At 42.2% G+C, this 19,062-nt stretch overlaps 1 protein-coding gene across 9 annotated transcripts in view; it reads left to right on the top strand.

Moving 5' to 3' along the window:
* The window catches only part of sdt (MAGUK p55 family member stardust), a 77,479-nt gene that overhangs the window by 46,810 nt on the left and 11,607 nt on the right, over nucleotides 1-19,062 (top strand). For 6 of the 9 annotated variants that reach the window (XM_089263636.1, XM_089263643.1, XM_089263637.1 and 3 more), the window contains 4 exons: nucleotides 9,918-10,138; nucleotides 10,230-10,321; nucleotides 10,621-11,877; nucleotides 14,267-14,506. In XM_089263636.1, the coding sequence (XP_089119762.1) occupies nucleotides 9,918-10,138; nucleotides 10,230-10,321; nucleotides 10,621-11,877; nucleotides 14,267-14,506 (1,810 nt within the window). Of the gene's footprint in view, nucleotides 1-5,566; nucleotides 5,659-6,712; nucleotides 6,842-9,917; nucleotides 10,139-10,229; nucleotides 10,322-10,620; nucleotides 11,878-14,266; nucleotides 14,507-19,062 lie in introns of those variants that run through there. The other 3 variants (XM_089263641.1, XM_089263642.1, XM_089263639.1) reach the window with 3 other exon arrangements.

Raw genomic sequence — 19,062 nt, 5'->3', positions numbered from 1 at the left:
CCTGCTTCTCAGACTTATTCTTCCTCTACTTCGTCTTCGTCTTCCCATGCTGCAATCGCGTTTCGCCTTTGGCTAACGCACATATTTTCACACAATTTTTTTTTCGCAACGCTTCTCTGCAGGTATCTGTCTATACTCGCACACACACACACACACACATACATATATATATATGCATGTATATTATATATACAATACATATACATATATGTATGTATATTTTATATGTATGCTTGTGTGCGGTTGTCCTTGTCCATGGTTCTGTTGTCTGCCTTTGGCTCTGTTGTGATTTCGCTTGCATGCAGCCCATCATCGACCTATCCAAACCTCAATTCACCCCTCGACAGGCAGCAGCCCAGCAGCCACCCACCCACAGTGAACCTGCCACCCAATGGCCGTTGCCTCGAGCCCAGCGCCACGCGCGCTCTCATTTTCTGCTCGTTATTAATTAACGAGTTATTTACCACACCCAGAGCTGAATATTTATAAATTTTTAAATCGATTTTCCTTCCTTGAAAGCTCTCCACATTTGCAACTTGTTGCTCAGAAAGATACTAAAATCTATATAATATATAATCATATATCAGAGCATTATTTAAGCTTGATCTAAACAGAGGCCTAAGACATAGAAAACGTTTTCCAGTTCAAGTTCACCTGAGCCTCACATTTTCAATGAATCCACATACCAAATCAAAAGTGAGTTTCTCATGTGAGCCAAGCTCAATTCTCTCCAATCTGATTGAAATGTAGAGATTAAGCCCGCATAGATCTTAGAATATTTTATACATATATTTTCTATGATCTTGTATTTTTTATAGCAATAGATTGACAGCTACAAATAAGTGGTCGAATCGAAATACATATTTCAAAAAAATATTTGAAAATGGGAAATCCAGTGTGGTAGTAGTCAACTGGTAATAGTTTTTGATGTACATGTATCTTCCATATAGAAAAGTTCTTCCTTTTGCATTTCCTTTAAATAGCAATACATCTCTGTATAGAGAAACTATTAGTGAACAAATTTGCTTATGAGCCAGGGGTATTTAATATTTCAATATATTCAATATGTTTCTTGGTTTTTGCTTTTAATTTTTGCCTTTCCTCTTCATGCCTGCTTATTGCTTGATTGCTCATTAGGAACGTTTTATATCTTCAGCTTATCTCTATATTATCTCTATCAACCTTTGCTCTGGCCACCCCCTCTCTCTCTCTCTTTCTCTCGCCATGTCTCCTTCTGCATTATCTATGTTTCGCTGCCTTGAGGCATATCGCATATTATTTCACTCAAATGTCTGGGGCGCTCGACAAGTGCCGCAATGTAAAACTTGCTGACTAATCAGCGGCAGATGATAATGACACTGACAATGACAAAGATGACAGCAACAACAACAACAACAACAACAACTGCGAGTACAACAACAACCTAAATTGACAACGTCATTCGGATGCAACTACGAATGATGCAGGTCAATGTGCACTAACTGTGACTGTGGCTGTGCATTTGGCAGGCGCAACTGTGCGACTCGGCACTAGAGACATAAACGAGGAGGCGGGCGAGGGAGAGGGAGCGGGGCAGAAGCTGGGGGAGAGCGTATGGAGAAAGAAATGGATTGGGGCCCGGCTTGGTTCGGCTTGGCCTGGCATTGACATCTAATGACAATCAACAATCCTGCTGACATTTGTCTTTGGTCTTAGGATTTGTATTTGGATTTGTATTGGGATTGGGATTGGGATTTCGATTCGCATTTTGGCTATGTAGCTTGCTGGCAAATTAAATGACAGAGGCGGGAGAAATTGAGCGGAGAATGTCATCAAACATATTGCGAAAAAGCCGAAAATATATTTCTAAAATTGTTTTTTAATCATAGGTCTATAATGCTGCATACATTGTTTTTATGCCTAGCTGAAATGTTTGTCAGCCTAAATTCTCTGAAAAAGATATAAAATTGCAAAATTAAAAGAAATATCTTAAAACTTAGATATGTTTCTTAAACTAACAAATGGGCTTATATTCTATCGATCCGCAACAATTTCATTTGAAGCTCAAACTATGAATCATTTAGTTTAAAATAAATTTCAAGCATTTCAGGGTTCAGTTGATCTACTTTTTCAATAACTTACACCTTCAACCTGACCTAGGTGAGGCCTTATAAATTAACTCCATATATGTACAAATATGTCAAATTGATCTTTATTATATTGATTCAATTCATCGTTACTATGATCTATTTATAATTACACGAGATAGCGAGTGTTTAGAGCGAATTGCATCTATTGTGATAGAAAAGTATATATAAAGCTGAGTATTAGATTTATGCTCATAGAAAATATCGAAAGATTTCATAGAAAAGCTTTTGAAATAAAAAATGTCGTTTAAATTTGATAAATTTCACAGAAATATGTATCTTTTTAATAATCCATAAGATACATTTTTGTTATTGTTTTAAAAACATCTAAAATTTTTAAGGTTTTCTCGGGCTTATGAAAAGTTGTAAAAGTTTTAAGATTCCCAAATATATGTTAAGATTACCAACCCTTTACAAATATGCAGAACTAAAACATATTTGAACGTTCAGAATTCGATAAAACAAAAATCTTGAAATTTAAAAACTGTGAATATTTTGTTTATTCAAGATTTTGGGAAAATATATTCGATTCATAATACAGATCATATACTCATAAATTACATAATCCACCTTGCAGCCCCGTTCAAATATGTAATTTTCATAAGATATTCACAGTAATTGGTATTCAAGGGTGGAGCTTATTTAAATGCAGACACAAAATACCAAATGCGAATTGCGTGTATTTTCGCTCAGTGTAAATGCGATTGCGCCATATGCAACGAACATGTGCCGCTTAAACTGTGCCTCTCCAACTATTATTTGGAATTTCGCGCATGTCTTGCCAGCCCACTGTCGAGCAGCGGCTCACTCTCTGCCCCTGTCTCTATCTCTGCTCTGTCTCTGTGTCTGCCTCTGCCTCTGTCTATGGCTCTGGCTCGGACTGCGGCTCTGGCATGCCAGCCATGCTTTGAGCATGTTATTGTCCAGGCCCCAGCCAGCCCGAGGTCCGCTTGGCATGCGAAGCACGCGCAAGCGCAGCATTTTTGAGGCGATGCCCAAAGCGAACCGTTGGGGTAGGACCGCTAAGGTGGCGACTTCTGCGCTGCTGTTGTTGTTGTTGCTGTTGTTGTGGCGACTATTGCTGCTAATACGTGTTGGCCACTTTCCCATGGACCCATGAAAAATCAATTAGAGTTTGCCGGCATTTTGGTTAGCTTCCCCAGAAACCAGAAAAAAAAAATCAGAAAAGGAAAAGGAAACAAAAAAGAAAAAGAAAAAAGGAAAGACAAACGTAAAGTAAATGCAGCGGACAGTGTAATTAAAATATTAATTTCCTGTCGTTATAATACCAAATTTTAGGCTAGCAACAGCAACAGCACAGCAAACGCCTTTGCAGTAGCAGAGGGAATGACAGCGACTGCGACGGCTACAGCGACGTTGACGTCAAATGCAGGCAGCGTAAAACATTAAGGCAATAGAGCGCAGCGCAGCAAGGGTAGAGCAAAGAGAGCGTGCAGCGAGGCAGAGGCAGAGAGACAAAAAGAGTGAGCGAGTGAGAAAGGGGGAGGGGAAGGTGGATAGCGTATGTGAGGTGAACTTTGTAAGTTGTGAAAGAATAAACTAAATAAAAAGCAAAAACAAGTAAAGCGCAAAAAGTTTCAAGAATGTAAAATGAAATCATATTTGTGTCGCTCGGCATGTGCATGTACATGTGTGTGTGTGTTTCTATGTGTGTGCACTGCTGCTTCTTGCAACTTGAGATAAATCCGTTACAATAACTCTGAGCAACTGGGCCGCAGCTGCAGTCGCAATCGCAGTCGTAGTCGCAGCCATTGCTGCGGGAGCCACGTTAAGGTGGCCTAAATGATGCCCGACAGGCAGCACATGGATATGTGATATGCGATACTCACACACATACACACACACACACACACACACACACACACACACACACACACACACACACACACACACACACACACACACACACACACACACACACACACACACACACACACACACACACACACACACACACACACACACACACACACACACGTACACACCTTAAGTGTGCGTTGTTGATTGTATCTTTAGAGGATGCTTGGAAGATACCTGGAAAAGCGATGGTGACAGCGACTATGACAGCGGCAGCGACAGCGACAGAGGCTTGTCTTTTGTTTTGCTTTATTTGTTCTGTTGCGCTTTGTTTTGTTTAGCTTTGCTGCTGTTGTTGCCCTGCCTCTTTACCTGTTGTACTTTTAGTCGCTTTTGGCGTAGACGCTAAATAATTACCTTCAACTGCAGCCAGCTTAAGTGCCCAAAACGCAGGCAAGGATCAAGCGCGGCAGAGAAGGCGGCAGAGAAGGCGGCAGAACGCGGCAGCATGTCAAGTGGAGGGATTAACCGCCTGCATGAATAGACAGTTAATTACGTTTTGAGCTTGTCGCAGATCTGCAACACTGAATAAAGTACTAATATATGGGCATGATTGCCATCAGGCATATGTGCTAGTGTGCGTAAGTGTAAGTGATTTAGTGGCATAGAAATGCTCTAGCCATCAATGCGTTAATTATTTTTTTTTACCTGTAACGACGTCCGCTCGACACACACTCTATCTCACTCTCCCTCTCTCTGAGAGAGGCATTGGCAGTGTGCACGTATTCCCCTTGTATTTGTGTGCGTGTGTGTATATCAGTTTTGGGCATCTCTTGTTGCTTGCTCGCAGCTTTGCACTGGGAGGCCCAGCCTTTAGAGCTGCGCGCGCCAATAAGCCCCACTTGTTGTTGTTGCTGCTGCTGTTGTAGTTCCTTTGGGCAACGGCCGCAGTTGCAGCATACAGACATACATAGCTGACTGTTGAGTCACGACACAGGCACACACACACACGCATTCTCATGCGCACCTTTTGTTCTTTTGTATGCTGCAGGGCATTAACAACAGGCTAAACAACACTATCATGTGTGCTCATGTGCGTGTGTGTATACATATGTATACACAAGAGCATGGTACCTGCCTTTGCTGTCAGCGTCAGCGTCGGCATCGGCGTCGGCGTCAATTGCTCGATTGCTTTACTTAACGTTCCGCTTGCTCGTTCTGTTGTTGCTGCGGCTGCGGCTGTCGCTGCCTGCTGCTTCTTCTTCTCATCTTCATTTTCTTGTTTTGCTTTTGCTCAAAATTCCTATTCCTTTTATTTCTGTTTGTGTGCACTCTTGAAGCTAGCGCAATTCGCTAAAGCTATTGTTTGTGCGCCCCTTGTGAGCGATTGTATGTGTATGCCTCTCTCTCTCTCTCCCTCTTCGTCTGTGTGTGCGCACATATCCTTTAATACAGAAAACTAAAAGGAAATAAAAAACTTTCCCGTTTTGAGTGTGCTGCACTTGCGCTGCGCTGCGTTGCGCTACCGACAGGTACACCATGCTTGGCCGCTCTTCGCTCTCTGCTCTCTGCTCTCTGGCGTCGCTCGCTCTCTCGACTGCTTGCGCTTGAGCCAGCGTTTCGTTGCTCAGTCAGCTCAGTTCGCAGTCGCAGCCGCAGTCGCAGTCGCTGTTTTAGTTTTTCAGTCTATGGCTGACTTTGTTCGCAGAGAGAGGTAAACGTTACGTGGACGCGTCGCGCTATAAAAATAACAAGGAACAACAACAACAACAGCAACAATAATATTTATAACAAATCCAACTCTTGGCAGGCCGGCAACCATTAAAAAAAAAAAAAACAAAAACGAAAACATCCTGAACAATCACGATAAATCTTGAACAACAATGATTCGTTGTTTTCTTTTGCGGTTCACCGTTAACTGACAAGTATTGGCCATGTGTGTGTGTGTGTTCGTGGACTCCTTAGAGCTCATTAAATTGTAATTAAAATCAACTAACAACAAGCAACAGCAACAAATTATCTCAATAGAACAAGTCAAACAAAGTTTGCTACAAAAATCTGTTAGTCTACTTTGCTCAACTTGCCTTGTTCCTCTTCTACCTCTTCTGCCTCTTCTTACTCTTCTTTTTTCTGCACCTTGCAATTGCTTTAGTTGCACTGTAGTGCTACACATAACAGCGTTGCCAGATCACTGAATGCCTTCAAGCTTTTGTTGTTGCTGTTGTTTGAAAAAATTGAAATGTTTGAACAAGTGAAACAAAAAAACGGTGGCAAAAACTATGCGCTATGCGTGTGTGTGAGGGAATGTGTGTGTCCATATGTATGTGAGTGTGTGCGTCTGTCTGTGGCGTGCACGCGTGTGTGTGTGTGTATTTGTGTGTGTGGTCAACATGCAACGTCAATGGCTACTGCAGCAGCCGTAAAAGCAACGAGCGACGACAACAGCGAAAATTTCTTTCGAAAGTGCTGAGAAATTGGTCAAACAACTTTTTACATTTTTTTTTTGCTGTCGTAATTTATACCTTGGTCAATAAACAACAAAAACAACAACAGCAACAATCGCAATGCAATTGCTTTTAGCCTGCGATATATACATATGTATATGTACATATATTATATTTTCTGTTGCTGTTGATTTTTTTCCTGTTGCCCGATTCGTATTGCGCGCATGCGCAGCAACATTTTTTTTGTTTTTTTTTTTAACGTTTTTTCATTTTACTTCTATTTTTTTTTTTTTTTGTTATGTGTGCGCCTTGTTGTTTAAACAGCGCTTGAAATAAATGCAATGTGCCACGGTCCAGGAGAAGGACAAGCATAGCGAACGCACAAACAACAGCAACAACAACGATATAAACAAAACAAAGAACAAACGACAAAATGCGCATCCTGAAGCAATGGTGAGTGGAAGTGAAGTGGGAGACTGAGGAGACTCGACTCGATTTGATTTCATGAACTTTTTCAATCCAGCAAATATTTCCGGCTTGAATCTAAATATTTAACTGCTGCATTTCAAGCAAAAGATACATTTGTATCTACGACGTGCATGCATATGTATCGCTATGTCCAATCGAATCTATGCATAGGTGTTTACTGAGTCGTCTCATTCTTTTTACACTGTGCAACAGCAATTGAATGCGATTGCACTTTTAATGCTCAATTAAATTATCTATGCAGTATATAAATATATACATATGTATATAGAAATATATGTATTATTTACACATAGTTAGTCAGGCATCTACTAGTCGAAGGTCGATAGTTATATATATATATTAAATATAGAATTAGTTCGATATTCATCAATTATCGCCTCTTTCTATATATCGCCAATTAGCGTAGATGACTCAATTAAATCATATCCTTAACCAAATAGCTTTACATTGAATTATATTATAGATGAGATTAGGGATCAGATAAAATTGAATCATCTGCAAAAACTCTTGGTAAATATCAATCTCAAATGCAAATCAGCCTTGAGCAGAGGTGGCCCTTGTTGCTCGCCTGATTGTGTCGGGCAGTGTAATCGAAACATCTTCTGCCGGCGACTATTGTTGTGCACATGTCTATATATTATGCATATCATATATCTGTTAGATAGACATTCGCATTTCGTATGCAAAACACGCTGGCATTACGTACATAAAGATATACATACATATATGTACGTATATGCATGTGCATATGTATATGTATGTGTATTTCGTGGCCTGAAGTGCGCTCGCCCATACAAATGTCAGCATGCATTACATAAGCCAGACGAAATACGCAGCACGAAGTGAGAAAAACAAAAACATTCTTGACATTGATCCGCTGATGCATATTTGACTGTGCATGGGGCAAGGAATTTGTGCAGCCATCAACAATTGCACTTCAAATATTTAGCCAATCTTCGGCCGACTAGTGGAGGACATGGCGAGGTGACATAACTGCCATCCATTCCAGTTGTTGCCACAGTGCATCAGCTTCAGTCTCAGCCTCAGGCTCAGTCTCAGTCTCAGTCTCAGGCTCTACCTGCCACATCGCATGAAAAAGCCGAGCTATAAGCCGAAACCCAAACTCGGACCCAAACCCAAATCGAAACCGAAACCAAAACCGAAACCTGACCACAACATCGGCCATCGACGTGTTGCATGTTTTGTGATTCGTGCCTCTGGAGACGCTTGGCTGATTGATTTGCCATTGGGGATGCTGTCGATTCCAGCGAATGCAGCTTGTGAGATAGAAGTCGAGCTGGACGACGAACCACAATCAGGAAATTGACACTTCACCAGCTGACAATGTTTTTCAGATTGAGGCAAGCAGACCAAATCAAAATTGACTTTGATTTCTCCCCGTTCGGCCTGGCCCCGCATTGCCTAACGCTCACAAGTATCCTACGATGCGTCGCCTCGGCTATTATCCCCCATCGACTGAGCTGCTAAGCTACCTACCTCATTTAATGGACGAGATTCATCGCTAAATACAAAGGAGATATATTCGCCAGCCCCATCAACTGGGCAGGCAAACCTTTGTCTCCCGCAATGAGCAAAGTTTTGGCATGGCTTCAACCTGTCAAACGCCTCTATCTGGAAGGATTTAGTTTTATGCTAATTTGCATTAATTATTCAGCCTGCCTCATACGTATGACACACACTTTAATTTCCCCCATTAGCAGCTGGAATTGGCCTCTGCTCGGCGCTTAAAGATTTCCCACTAATTGAAATGAAATCCCTCTTGGGCCTGCACGGCAGCCGCAGGCCTTATTAAATATTGATCCACGCCTAGTTGTTGCCTCAGACATGCTTCAATCAGATTCATTAGCTTATAATTGACAGTTGCAGAGCAACTGAATTCAGAGCACAATTGAGTAACACTAATACGATTTTAGCTGTCCAGTTGAGGATGATATGCCAAAATCAGTGATGACTGCAATAATAATAAGAACAATAATATTATTAGCAATGATGAGGATAATGGTGATGATGATAATAATGATACTGATTTTTGTTTTTTTTTTTTTTTGTGGAGACTCTAGTTTCAAGATGGAACCCTTCTACTGTATATGTCGAAGTCGTCTTTGCTCTATTGTAGACTCTTCCTTAGCTTTTCCGGCAGTTTCTGCCAGGTGGGTTCTATCTTGTGACCACCTTTCGCAAGTAAGAAAATTATCCCTAGTAGTTTTCCCAATTCGATTCAGCAGTTTTCCCAATCGTACGGAGTAACTATGATCAGAGTGCGTTTCTGTCACATCGCAACACAGATCTCGTCTTCATCTCCAGTAGGCTTTTTCGCATCGACTGCACGCTATAAGCGGCGTCGTTATAATCAGAATTTACTGTATATATATTTGTGATTTTGTATTATTTACTTTTTTGGCCATTTTGCATTATTTACTCCTTTGGCCGGGTTACTTATAGACCTTTTTGCCTTTCACATTAAAGCACCTCCCTCCCACTACCATTATTAGTGCTTGTCATATCTCCACGTCCTAATCATGACTCCCTTCTCTATCTTATAGTAGGTAGTTTATTATGTTATAGCAAGCTGACTTGAGTGAGTTTTCATTGAACCATCCATAAAACCTATAACGATAATAATAATAATACTACTAAATAGAGTTTGTGTATAATATCTTGCATTACAAGTAGATATATGTATATTTAATAGCATTGCACTTCTCACTAAGTAATTTGAGCTTTCTGCTCTTCCACGGAGTTCGTATTGAACTCGAACTGTTGAACTGATTTCAATTTATTCTGGTTAAGGCGAGGTGAATCAGAAGGTCTTCAGGCGTTTACCTGCGAAATTCGGTGACTCATGTGGGAGACACTCATATTTATATGGACAAAAATGCAAAATCTGTTTGCCCAGAGGGTGTGGCTTGAACTGTACAATGTTTAGAGAATGTACAATAGATAGATATTTGAGATATGCTTATCGTGGGCATTCCCTGAGGCAAGCTTTGCTAATCTGGCTCTTTGACTGTTATTGCAGGCCACGTCGACGTTCCGGCTCCAGCATTGTGGTCATTGATGGCGATGATCTGAAGCCATGTCTGCCGGATGATTACATTAGCGGTCAGCACCACCATTTGCACCACCAGCAGCAGCAACAGCAGCAGAAGCACCAGCAGCAGCATTACCGCTCGCACTCAAGTGATATTAGGGAGATTGATCAGGAAATGCTGACCATGTTGTCGGTCAATCAAGATAACGGTAAGCCAAGCCAGCTAATAGCTGCTAACTGTTATCTCAGTTACCACATGCCACATGCGACATTATAATAAATTGATTTATCCCCCCGCAGGTCCACATCGCGAGATGGCCGTCGACTGTCCCGACACGTTTATAGCGCGCAACAAGACGCCACCCAGGTATCCGCCGCCCCGTCCGCCACAGGTAAGCATATCGAACCACCCACCGCCCACCGCCCACTAGCCATTGCCCCACCCGATCTAACAGCCACTAAAAATAGAAGAAGAAAACAATAGACATTGCCCTGCACAAGCAACAGTCGCTAACAAACACTAACAACAACCACAATAAACTCGTAGCACACCTGAAATGCATGCGCTTAGCTCACTCAACCACTGAACTACTCAACCACTGAAGCACACAATCACACAACCTCTCATTTCATTTCACATTGCATTGCTCACACGTTCCACCTGCACCACGCATCATTATCCACCACACAGAAACACAACACCAACCATACAACAATCACCAGCATCATCGCCACCACCACCAGCACCATCAACACCAACACCAACACCAACACCAACACCAACCATACCACCAACAACACCACCCAGAACACAACTAAAACTAAAAATGATCATGCTAACAAATTGTTAATTGTTGCATATCATTCTTCACATCAACATGAACAACAACTACAACTACAACAACAACATCATCATCATCATCATCAACAACAACAACAACAACAACACCACTCATCAAAAACAACTACAACAACAACAACAACAACAACAATTGCACTCGATGTGGCCACACAAAATTTGTACAATCAAAAACAACAAACGAAATTGGAACAAATCGAAAACTATGAAAACGATCTGCAAACGGAACAACAACAGCAACTGGCAGCAGCAACAGCAACAGCAGCAACAGGCGCCCAAACAGCGCAACAGCAAATGCCCAGCTACAAGAAGGCAGCCGCATTAGACAGCAGCAACAGCAACAGCAACAGCAACAGTAGCAACAGCAGCAACAGCAACAGCAACAACAATGTTGCCGTTGAGTTGCTGTGCGTGGTGGATGAGATCTACTGCAAGGGCGACAGCTCGCCATCGTCGAACAGCTTCGACGATATGCTGAGCAAACATACGCTCGAAACGTTTGAGACAATTGCCTATCGTCACTTGCAGCAGCAGCAACAAATGACGACAAGCAACAGCAACACCAATAATAACAACAACAGCGCAACAGCGACGCCCAATAGCAACAGCAACTCCTTGAACAGCACGCGAAGCAGCAGCAACAGCTCCATGCACAACAGCAGCAACAGTCACAGCAGCAACAGTCACAGCAATAGCAACAGCAACAGCCACAGCAGCAACATCAACAGCGCTGCAGCATCCACAGCGAGCAGCTCAACGATGCCGGACGATCTGAGCATGGCGCCACCTGGCTATGAGCCAGCCGGCAATCAGTTGCTGTTGCCGCAGACCAAGCATCGCGAGCTGCCCGTCGACGTGCCCGACAGTTTCATTGAGATGGTCAAGGCGCCGCCGCGCTACCCGCCGCCGGCGCATCTATCGTCGCGCGGCTCGCTGCTCTCGAATGCCAGCTCCTCGAACGCATCCACGGCGCAGACGACGCTCTCGTCGCTGGGCGTGGTTGTCGCTACGCCAGCTGCGGTTGTTGCTGCTGCTGCTGCTGGTGCCCTTGCCGCCATTGCTGGCGATGGCAAGCGTATTGCTGATGAGGTATATCAACAACCACAATAGTATTTCCAATTTAGTAACCTATTCAATTTCCACGTCGCACTTCGCCTGCTCTCTCTCTCTCTCTCTCTCTCTCTCTCTCTCTCTCTCTCTCTCTCTCTCTCTCTCTCTCTCTCTCTCTCTCTTTCTCTTTCAGTATGTCTATCTCTGTCCTAGTTTAAGTTTGACCACACGTAATTTGCCCAGTTGGCTGGCAGCAGCAATTGCCTGGCACAGCAGCAACATGACCGACATTCCTTACAAAGCACTCGATTAGCCCCCTTTAAGGCAGCATAGTTTTCTTTTTCCTTTTCACTATCTACCTCTCTCTCTCTTTCTCTCTCTCTCTCCTCCTCCCCTCCTCTCTTTGTCTATGTCTCTCTGTGTCACATCAGTTGGCTTTCGCGCGTCATTCGCTGCCATTTTATGACATAAATCAGCAGCAATTTGCATTTCATCAGCATTTCCGCTGCAGTGCAACTGCGCCCCGTCGGCGCGTCGCTTCTCACACATATCGCAGCAACAGTTGCTCTAACTACAGCAGCAACTGTTGCTCGGCGACAACTCGCCACGTTTACCGCTGCAATTTCCGCAAGCTGTTCTCTTCGTCCTCCTTCTTCCCGCCCTGGCCAGAGTCGTTAGTCTCTGTTCATAATTTATTCCATGCAGCTTGAACAATTTCGCCTTCGCTTTTCGTTCATCTGGAATATCGATCATATTATTAACTGCTTGTAAAAGTTTCTTCTTCTGATTAGCGCAGCCATTCAGCCAGGGAAACTCCGCTGACTGTGCCATACTCTGAGAGATGCTGCAGTGACTCTCAAACTGTGACGGAATTTACTATCAAATATTGAATATGAGCCATGTTTCAATGTAATTGCTTCGTATACAGACATGTACCTACATATGTATATATTATATACATAATATAAAATGGGTCAGACAATCCTTTTCCTTTATAATTTGCAACTTTTTTCATTGCGCAATTCGAGTGTAAAACAATCCAATTGCGTAAGCTGTAAGTCAATTAGTCGATTTTGCGAACTATTTAATAATTAAATGCAATACAGTACTCGTGCATATGTATGTGTGTGTGCGTATGTATGCATGCATATATGTACATATGTATATGCCCAAAGTTAACTCGTTTCAATGCAATTGGCTCAATTAGTGTTAATTGTCGCAAAGCGATTCATCTGTTTCTTTTACCGTTGTACATCTGTATTGGTATTCCATTAAATGATTCAATAGTTGGCTGAAAACCTATATATACATATATATATTCATAGCTAATAAGCTCTATTTGTGGAGTGCTCTGGCCATAGGTTTGCATCTTTGCTATTTCCAACAACTTTGTTGTTCTTTTCTTTTCCTTACCCTCCCCTCTCTCGCTCTCTCTTTCTCTCTCGCTATCACTCTCTCTCTCGCTATCACTCTCTCTATCTCTCTTTCGGGCTATTACTGATTATGAGCTCCAGCTTATTATGGCCCATCATCTCGAGTACGGTATCCAAGTCATTCACCTAACTCTATGTGCCCCTCCTCTATCCCGCTCTCCCTCTCGCTTTCTCTCTCTCTCTCTCCTTCTCTATCGCTGTGTTCCTCCTTTTATGGCTTTTTAATTTAATTCCTCCCTCAGTGAGGCTCCGCTTACGCCCTTTGGCATTCGTTGGCAACGTCTCTGCGTCTGGCCTAATTTCCTTGGTTGTCAGCCGCTGGAGCACTGCTCCCGTTAGTAACGTAATCCTAAGCTCTGCCAATGCCACGCCCTACCAGCCTAGTAGTACTGCAGTTGTGTCCATGTATATATATATATATATATATATATATATATATATATATATATATATATATATATATATATATATATATATATATATGTATGTGTGTGTGTGCGTGTCTATCTATATAATTTCAACACAATTTATTGATAATTGAACTGGAAAGTTGATAAATTGCATTGCTGAAATGGACAAAGGTAAAATCAAGTTTAAGGAAACTCGACAGATAATAATAATTATAAAATAATAATAAGATGAAGAAGAAGAAGACAACGTATGCCTTGCTGCAAATTCTAATGAAATGGAATGCGAACCAGCAATATTTACCAGCAACAGCAACAGCAGCAGCAGCAGCAACAACAATATCCACAACATCAAGTGCATTACTCTCGCTATCGCTCTCGCTCTCTCTGCCACACACACACACATACACACACACAGATACAGACACAGAGCCACACAGACATCAATACATGCATGCATTTACATAGAGTCACAAAGGCAAAAAAAAAAAAAAAACATGTTATATTTCCAAACTAATGCATTTCTGTTTCGTTTTGCTCTTTCCCCAACTCTTCTCTCTCTCTCTCTCTTTCGCTCTCTGTGTGCAGCTTAATGGCAACTCCAAGCCTTTGCCACCACCTCGTGATCATCTGCGCATCGAGAAGGATGGACGTCTCATTAACTGCGCCCCAGCACCACAGCTGCCAGACCGGCGAATACCCGGCAATGGCAGCGCCATTCAGCATCAGCACCAGCAGCAGCAACAACAACAACAACAACAGCCACAGCAAATAGCGCAAGTTGTGGCGCCAACGCTCGAGCAATTGGACAGTATTAGAAAATATCAGGTGAGCAAGATAAGAGTGACAATCAATAAATATAAATGTGAATGAGTATATATGTATGTATATGTATATGTATATTTATATATATATATATATTATAGTTCTACATTTGCATATAGATAGATTCATTCTGTGTATGCAACATGAAATTTCGAAACTGATTTTCGTTTTGCGCCTGCTGTTAGGCTATGCAAAACAGCTATGCAAGACTGCCCAACCCCGCTCAGTGGCTGTCAAACTGCATGCATGTTCTTTTGATCGTAACAGAACGTATCTCTATCTTTAAATAAATATGATTTGAAATGAACTTTATGAATCAAATTTATAATTCGTAAAAGGGTGAACTACAACAATTTATAAATGTTGTTGAAACTTAAGAAATTTTGGCGAAATAGTAAAATAATTTCCATTATTTGAGATATATATGAGTCTTATATCACAGAGTCTTATGCTGCCAACCATCCAATGTAATTAATATGAAATGCTGATTCTATAGATAGATAGATTGACGTTTATAATACTTATAGGCCCAATAGTGCATTACTACAGTGTGTATTCATTTTGTAGAACATTTATACATAAGACAAAGATAAGCACGTGTTCATCAAGTCTCCAGATTCGATATCGATAAATATCGATTGTGAAAGGAAGCGAATGCTGATTTGGAATGGAATATTCCAGTCAAGAATTATTTTAAAGACTATTTAGTAAAGTTCTGCTCAGGTAGTAGCAGTGTTGTACTACGCTAAGCTGGGACCAAACAATGTCACTCGAAAAATAAATAGATGTCTACTTCTTGTTTAGAAGAGAATTGTGAAATAGTTCAGTCAGTGCTCACTTGTTTTTTTTTTTTTTTTTTGGGCTTATGTGACCACACATATGTATTACACTGTAAATGTGGTACCTACTATATATGTATGCGAATGAATGTGCATGTATATGTTCCATATACGAACTGATATACCCTAACAAGCAATCACATCTGCCCAGCGCGCGCTCTCTCTCTCTCTCTCTCTCTCTCTCTCTCAATGTGAATTTAAAGTTTTTCCTCTGTGCCGTTTAATTACCGCAGTTCCATTGAAGCGATAGAAAATGGTAAAAGTTTTCCACTGAGAACGCACACGCCCAATGGCTGTCAAACTGTGCGCATATGCAGAACAAGCAGCAGCAGTTGGAAAACATTGAACGAGGCGACGCGTCGTCACAGTCGAGCGCCGAGCGTCATTTAACATGCACAGCAAGTGGCAACAGTTCCGCATGCCGCATGCCGCATGCCGCACGCTCCCGCTCACCTTTGAATGTCAACCCTGCCCCGCCCACTGCGACAGCAGCTTTGTTTGCCTCGACGACAATGGACGACGCTGTTGACGGCGGCTATGGCAACGCTTCCGGTTCGACATTCGACATTCGGCTTCTGCTTCTGCTTTTGCTTCTGGTTATTGTGCCATTGGCCATTGACCAATTGGCGCCCAGTGCATGGCAAACCAAAGCAGCCGTTGCTCTCAAACTGTTGCACACCAAAACCCAACCATCTGCGTAGCAGGAACTGCCGCTGCTCTTAGCCAGCAAAGCAATTACAAAGTTTACCGCACAAAGACAATGCAAACGAGGCAGCGCGCGCGCCTGGTCACTGGAGAGCGGGGGTGGCCCAGCAGGAGGGGAGGGACGTAGATTTGGATAATGGGAGACGGGGAGAAGCGTGAATAAAAGTTGCTGAACAACTTTTTCTGTGCGCCGCACTTTTAACTAAATGCGAAAAGGGATAGCAGAGAGAGAGAGAGAGAGAGTATTGGGGAGTAGGCGGATGGGGGCGGTTAGGGGTAAGAGGGGAGGTCTGTGGAGACAGCGTCAAACAATAACAAGTAGTTAAATGCGTGGGCGTTATTTCGGCTTCAATATGGAGTGTGTGTGTGTGTGTGTGGGTGGCGAGGCGGTGGGTGTAGGTAGGGGGTTTGGCTGGGTCAGAGGCGTGGGCTGAGGCAGGTAAGACATTACTCAAAAGGCCGCTGAACGGAGGAAATTTGCAGTAATTAATTATGCAAAGTTTTAATCGATGTGTGTGGACTGTGGGAGGGGCAGGTGTTGGCGCAGGTGGACGGGCCCTAGTGAGAGAGAGCGAGAGGGAGGGACGGAGAGGGAGAAGAGCTCCACAGTTGACTTGTTAAACAACAGCAAGTCGGAAAGGTAAAGTCAAATGTATAATTAATTAAAAAGCAAAAACGAAATGGGCAAACAGCTAAAGAGCCACTGAAGCGCAGCGAGCAGCTCAAACTGTACTATTAATGGGCTTAGATAGACAGAGATAGATAGCTAGAGAGGAAGGGTGGGAGAGATTTGAATTTCTAAGCTATATAATACATATGGCTGACCCATATATGAATTACGATTTACGATCCATGAAGTCTACTTGAATTTTGCTGGCTTGGCATTACCCTAGAGCTAGAACTTGGCTTAATCACAATTGCGATGGGGCTAGCGGCGTCAGAAGCAGCGATAGATGAAGCAACTAAATCGATTTCCGCTGGGCACTTGACTGAAAAGTTGTAGAAAATCCTCTTGAATGCCCACAGTTTATCAGATCATCTTTTCGAGCTTAAATCAAGTTCATTCAGAAATCAGTGAGCATATTAATGTCTATTTTAAGTAATATTTTGGAATAAACTGACAGTTACTTAACGATCCACCATCATATCGGTAATAATATAGGCAAAAATTGAAGGCTACGATCGAGATGCTCTACATCTCGATCAATCCTAAAGAAAACTTAAATGTATTCTATAAATTGCCAATTGTAATACGATATTATTCGGTTGTCACTTGGCCAACTGAGGATGATAGCTCCGATTGAAACATAATAGAATTATGTTTGTAGACATCATTTATATAGGAAGGAATACGGAGTGAATACTATGTACAAGCTCTGGATTCTATTCCTTACAATTTATTGCGGCCTAACAACTTCACATTCAAACAACTTTTAGTTGTACAAAATCTATTGATGAAATTAATATATTTTGATAGTACAGTTCGATATGGAATGTACTTAGTACATATGTAAATACTTCTTGAATATGAATAGGCATGAAGGCATGAAAGATATACGAATCATATATATTTTAGGTTTGTGTAAAATTGGTAATCTTCCATTTAAGCCCGTTCGAATAACCTATATCTCGGATTGTATATACTTCAACAACAGTTATCTCTGTCTCTCTCCCTCTCTCACGTCATACAATATTACCGATGCGAGACATGGAATAATTAAATGCATTTATCCTTGATCATTATTAGTATTAAATCGCATATCATTATATATTCCATACCCTATTTTCATCAAAAACAGTATACCCTGTTGAGTTCTGCTAGTTTAGGGCATAAGCACTTGACTAGGCTCTCTCTCTCTCGCTCTCTCTCTCTCTCTCTCTCTGTCTAACTGTGACTCTATCTCGCGCTCTCTCGTCATATTCTAAGGAGATGCAACTGCATTTTTGTTGTTTGTTTTTTATTTTTTTATTTTGATTCTATTTTTTTGTCATGCCAACCAAGTTGAGTGGAAATCAAACAATTGCATTTGTTTTTCTGTTAACTGTTGGGCGTATTCATTTGCGGATTGACCTGTTGTTGGCTGGAAATGGGCCGGGTCTACCGTTAAACAAAAGGGGTTGTCAATATTGTTGTTGTCAAATACGCTCTGGGGCTTTGCAGTGTTTTATTGTTGTTGTTGTTGTTGATTTTTTGTTACCCCAAGTACGCAAATTAGTTAAGCCGTTTTTTTTTCATTTATTTATACGACAATTGGCAACGATGACAGTGCTTGTGTGTATGTGTGTGTATTGTAGGTGTAGCTACACGGACACACACACACGTGCACACATGCACACATACATACATGCATAGTGGGGACTCATAAGCAGCAAAAGTCGTCGCATTTTGTTTTACACATTGCGAGCTCTCGTGTTGCTGTTGTTGTTGTTGTTGTTGTTGCGACTGCAAACTTGGCTCACACTCACACTCTCACACAGTGACTACAAAATCCCACTCAAAAATAAAAAACACACGCACACACACACACACACACACATGCAAGCACTCACCGAGCACACACACACACGCACGCATACATAGACAGAAACCTGCGCTCACTTTACAATTACTCATGCGCCCGCCGCGCACTGCTTCTGCTTGTGCTTGTGCTTGTGCTTATGGAGTGCAGAGCGAGGGGGGCAGCGACTGCGGAAGAGTGTCTGCGGGAGAGGGAGAGGGAGAGGGAGAGAGGAAGCGTGCTTGGGCCGCTTTACCGCTCATTTGTTATGATTTTTCAGTTGGCATTTTTAGTTGTTTTTCTACGCGTTCTGCGATCGGCCGCATTTTCAGCTTTTGCGCTTCGGGCAAGCGTGCGTACGTGTGTAGACGGTCTTTGTCTCAGTGTGTGCGTATATTTGCGTGTGTGTGTGCCAGTGAGTGTGGGGGGCGATAAGTCATATGAACTTTGAGTATATCGGCTATATACTCGGTCGCATATTTCGTTGGCCATAAACTGAATTCGTTTTTATTCATTT

This window comes from Drosophila navojoa, chromosome X, assembly GCF_054131105.1.
Source record: "Drosophila navojoa isolate 15081-1374.11 chromosome X, UAZ_NAV_1.0, whole genome shotgun sequence".
Lineage (NCBI taxonomy): Eukaryota > Metazoa > Arthropoda > Insecta > Diptera > Drosophilidae > Drosophila > Drosophila navojoa.
The sequence above is the reverse complement of the archived record's forward strand: the minus strand, read 5'-3'. Positions and strand labels throughout refer to the sequence as shown.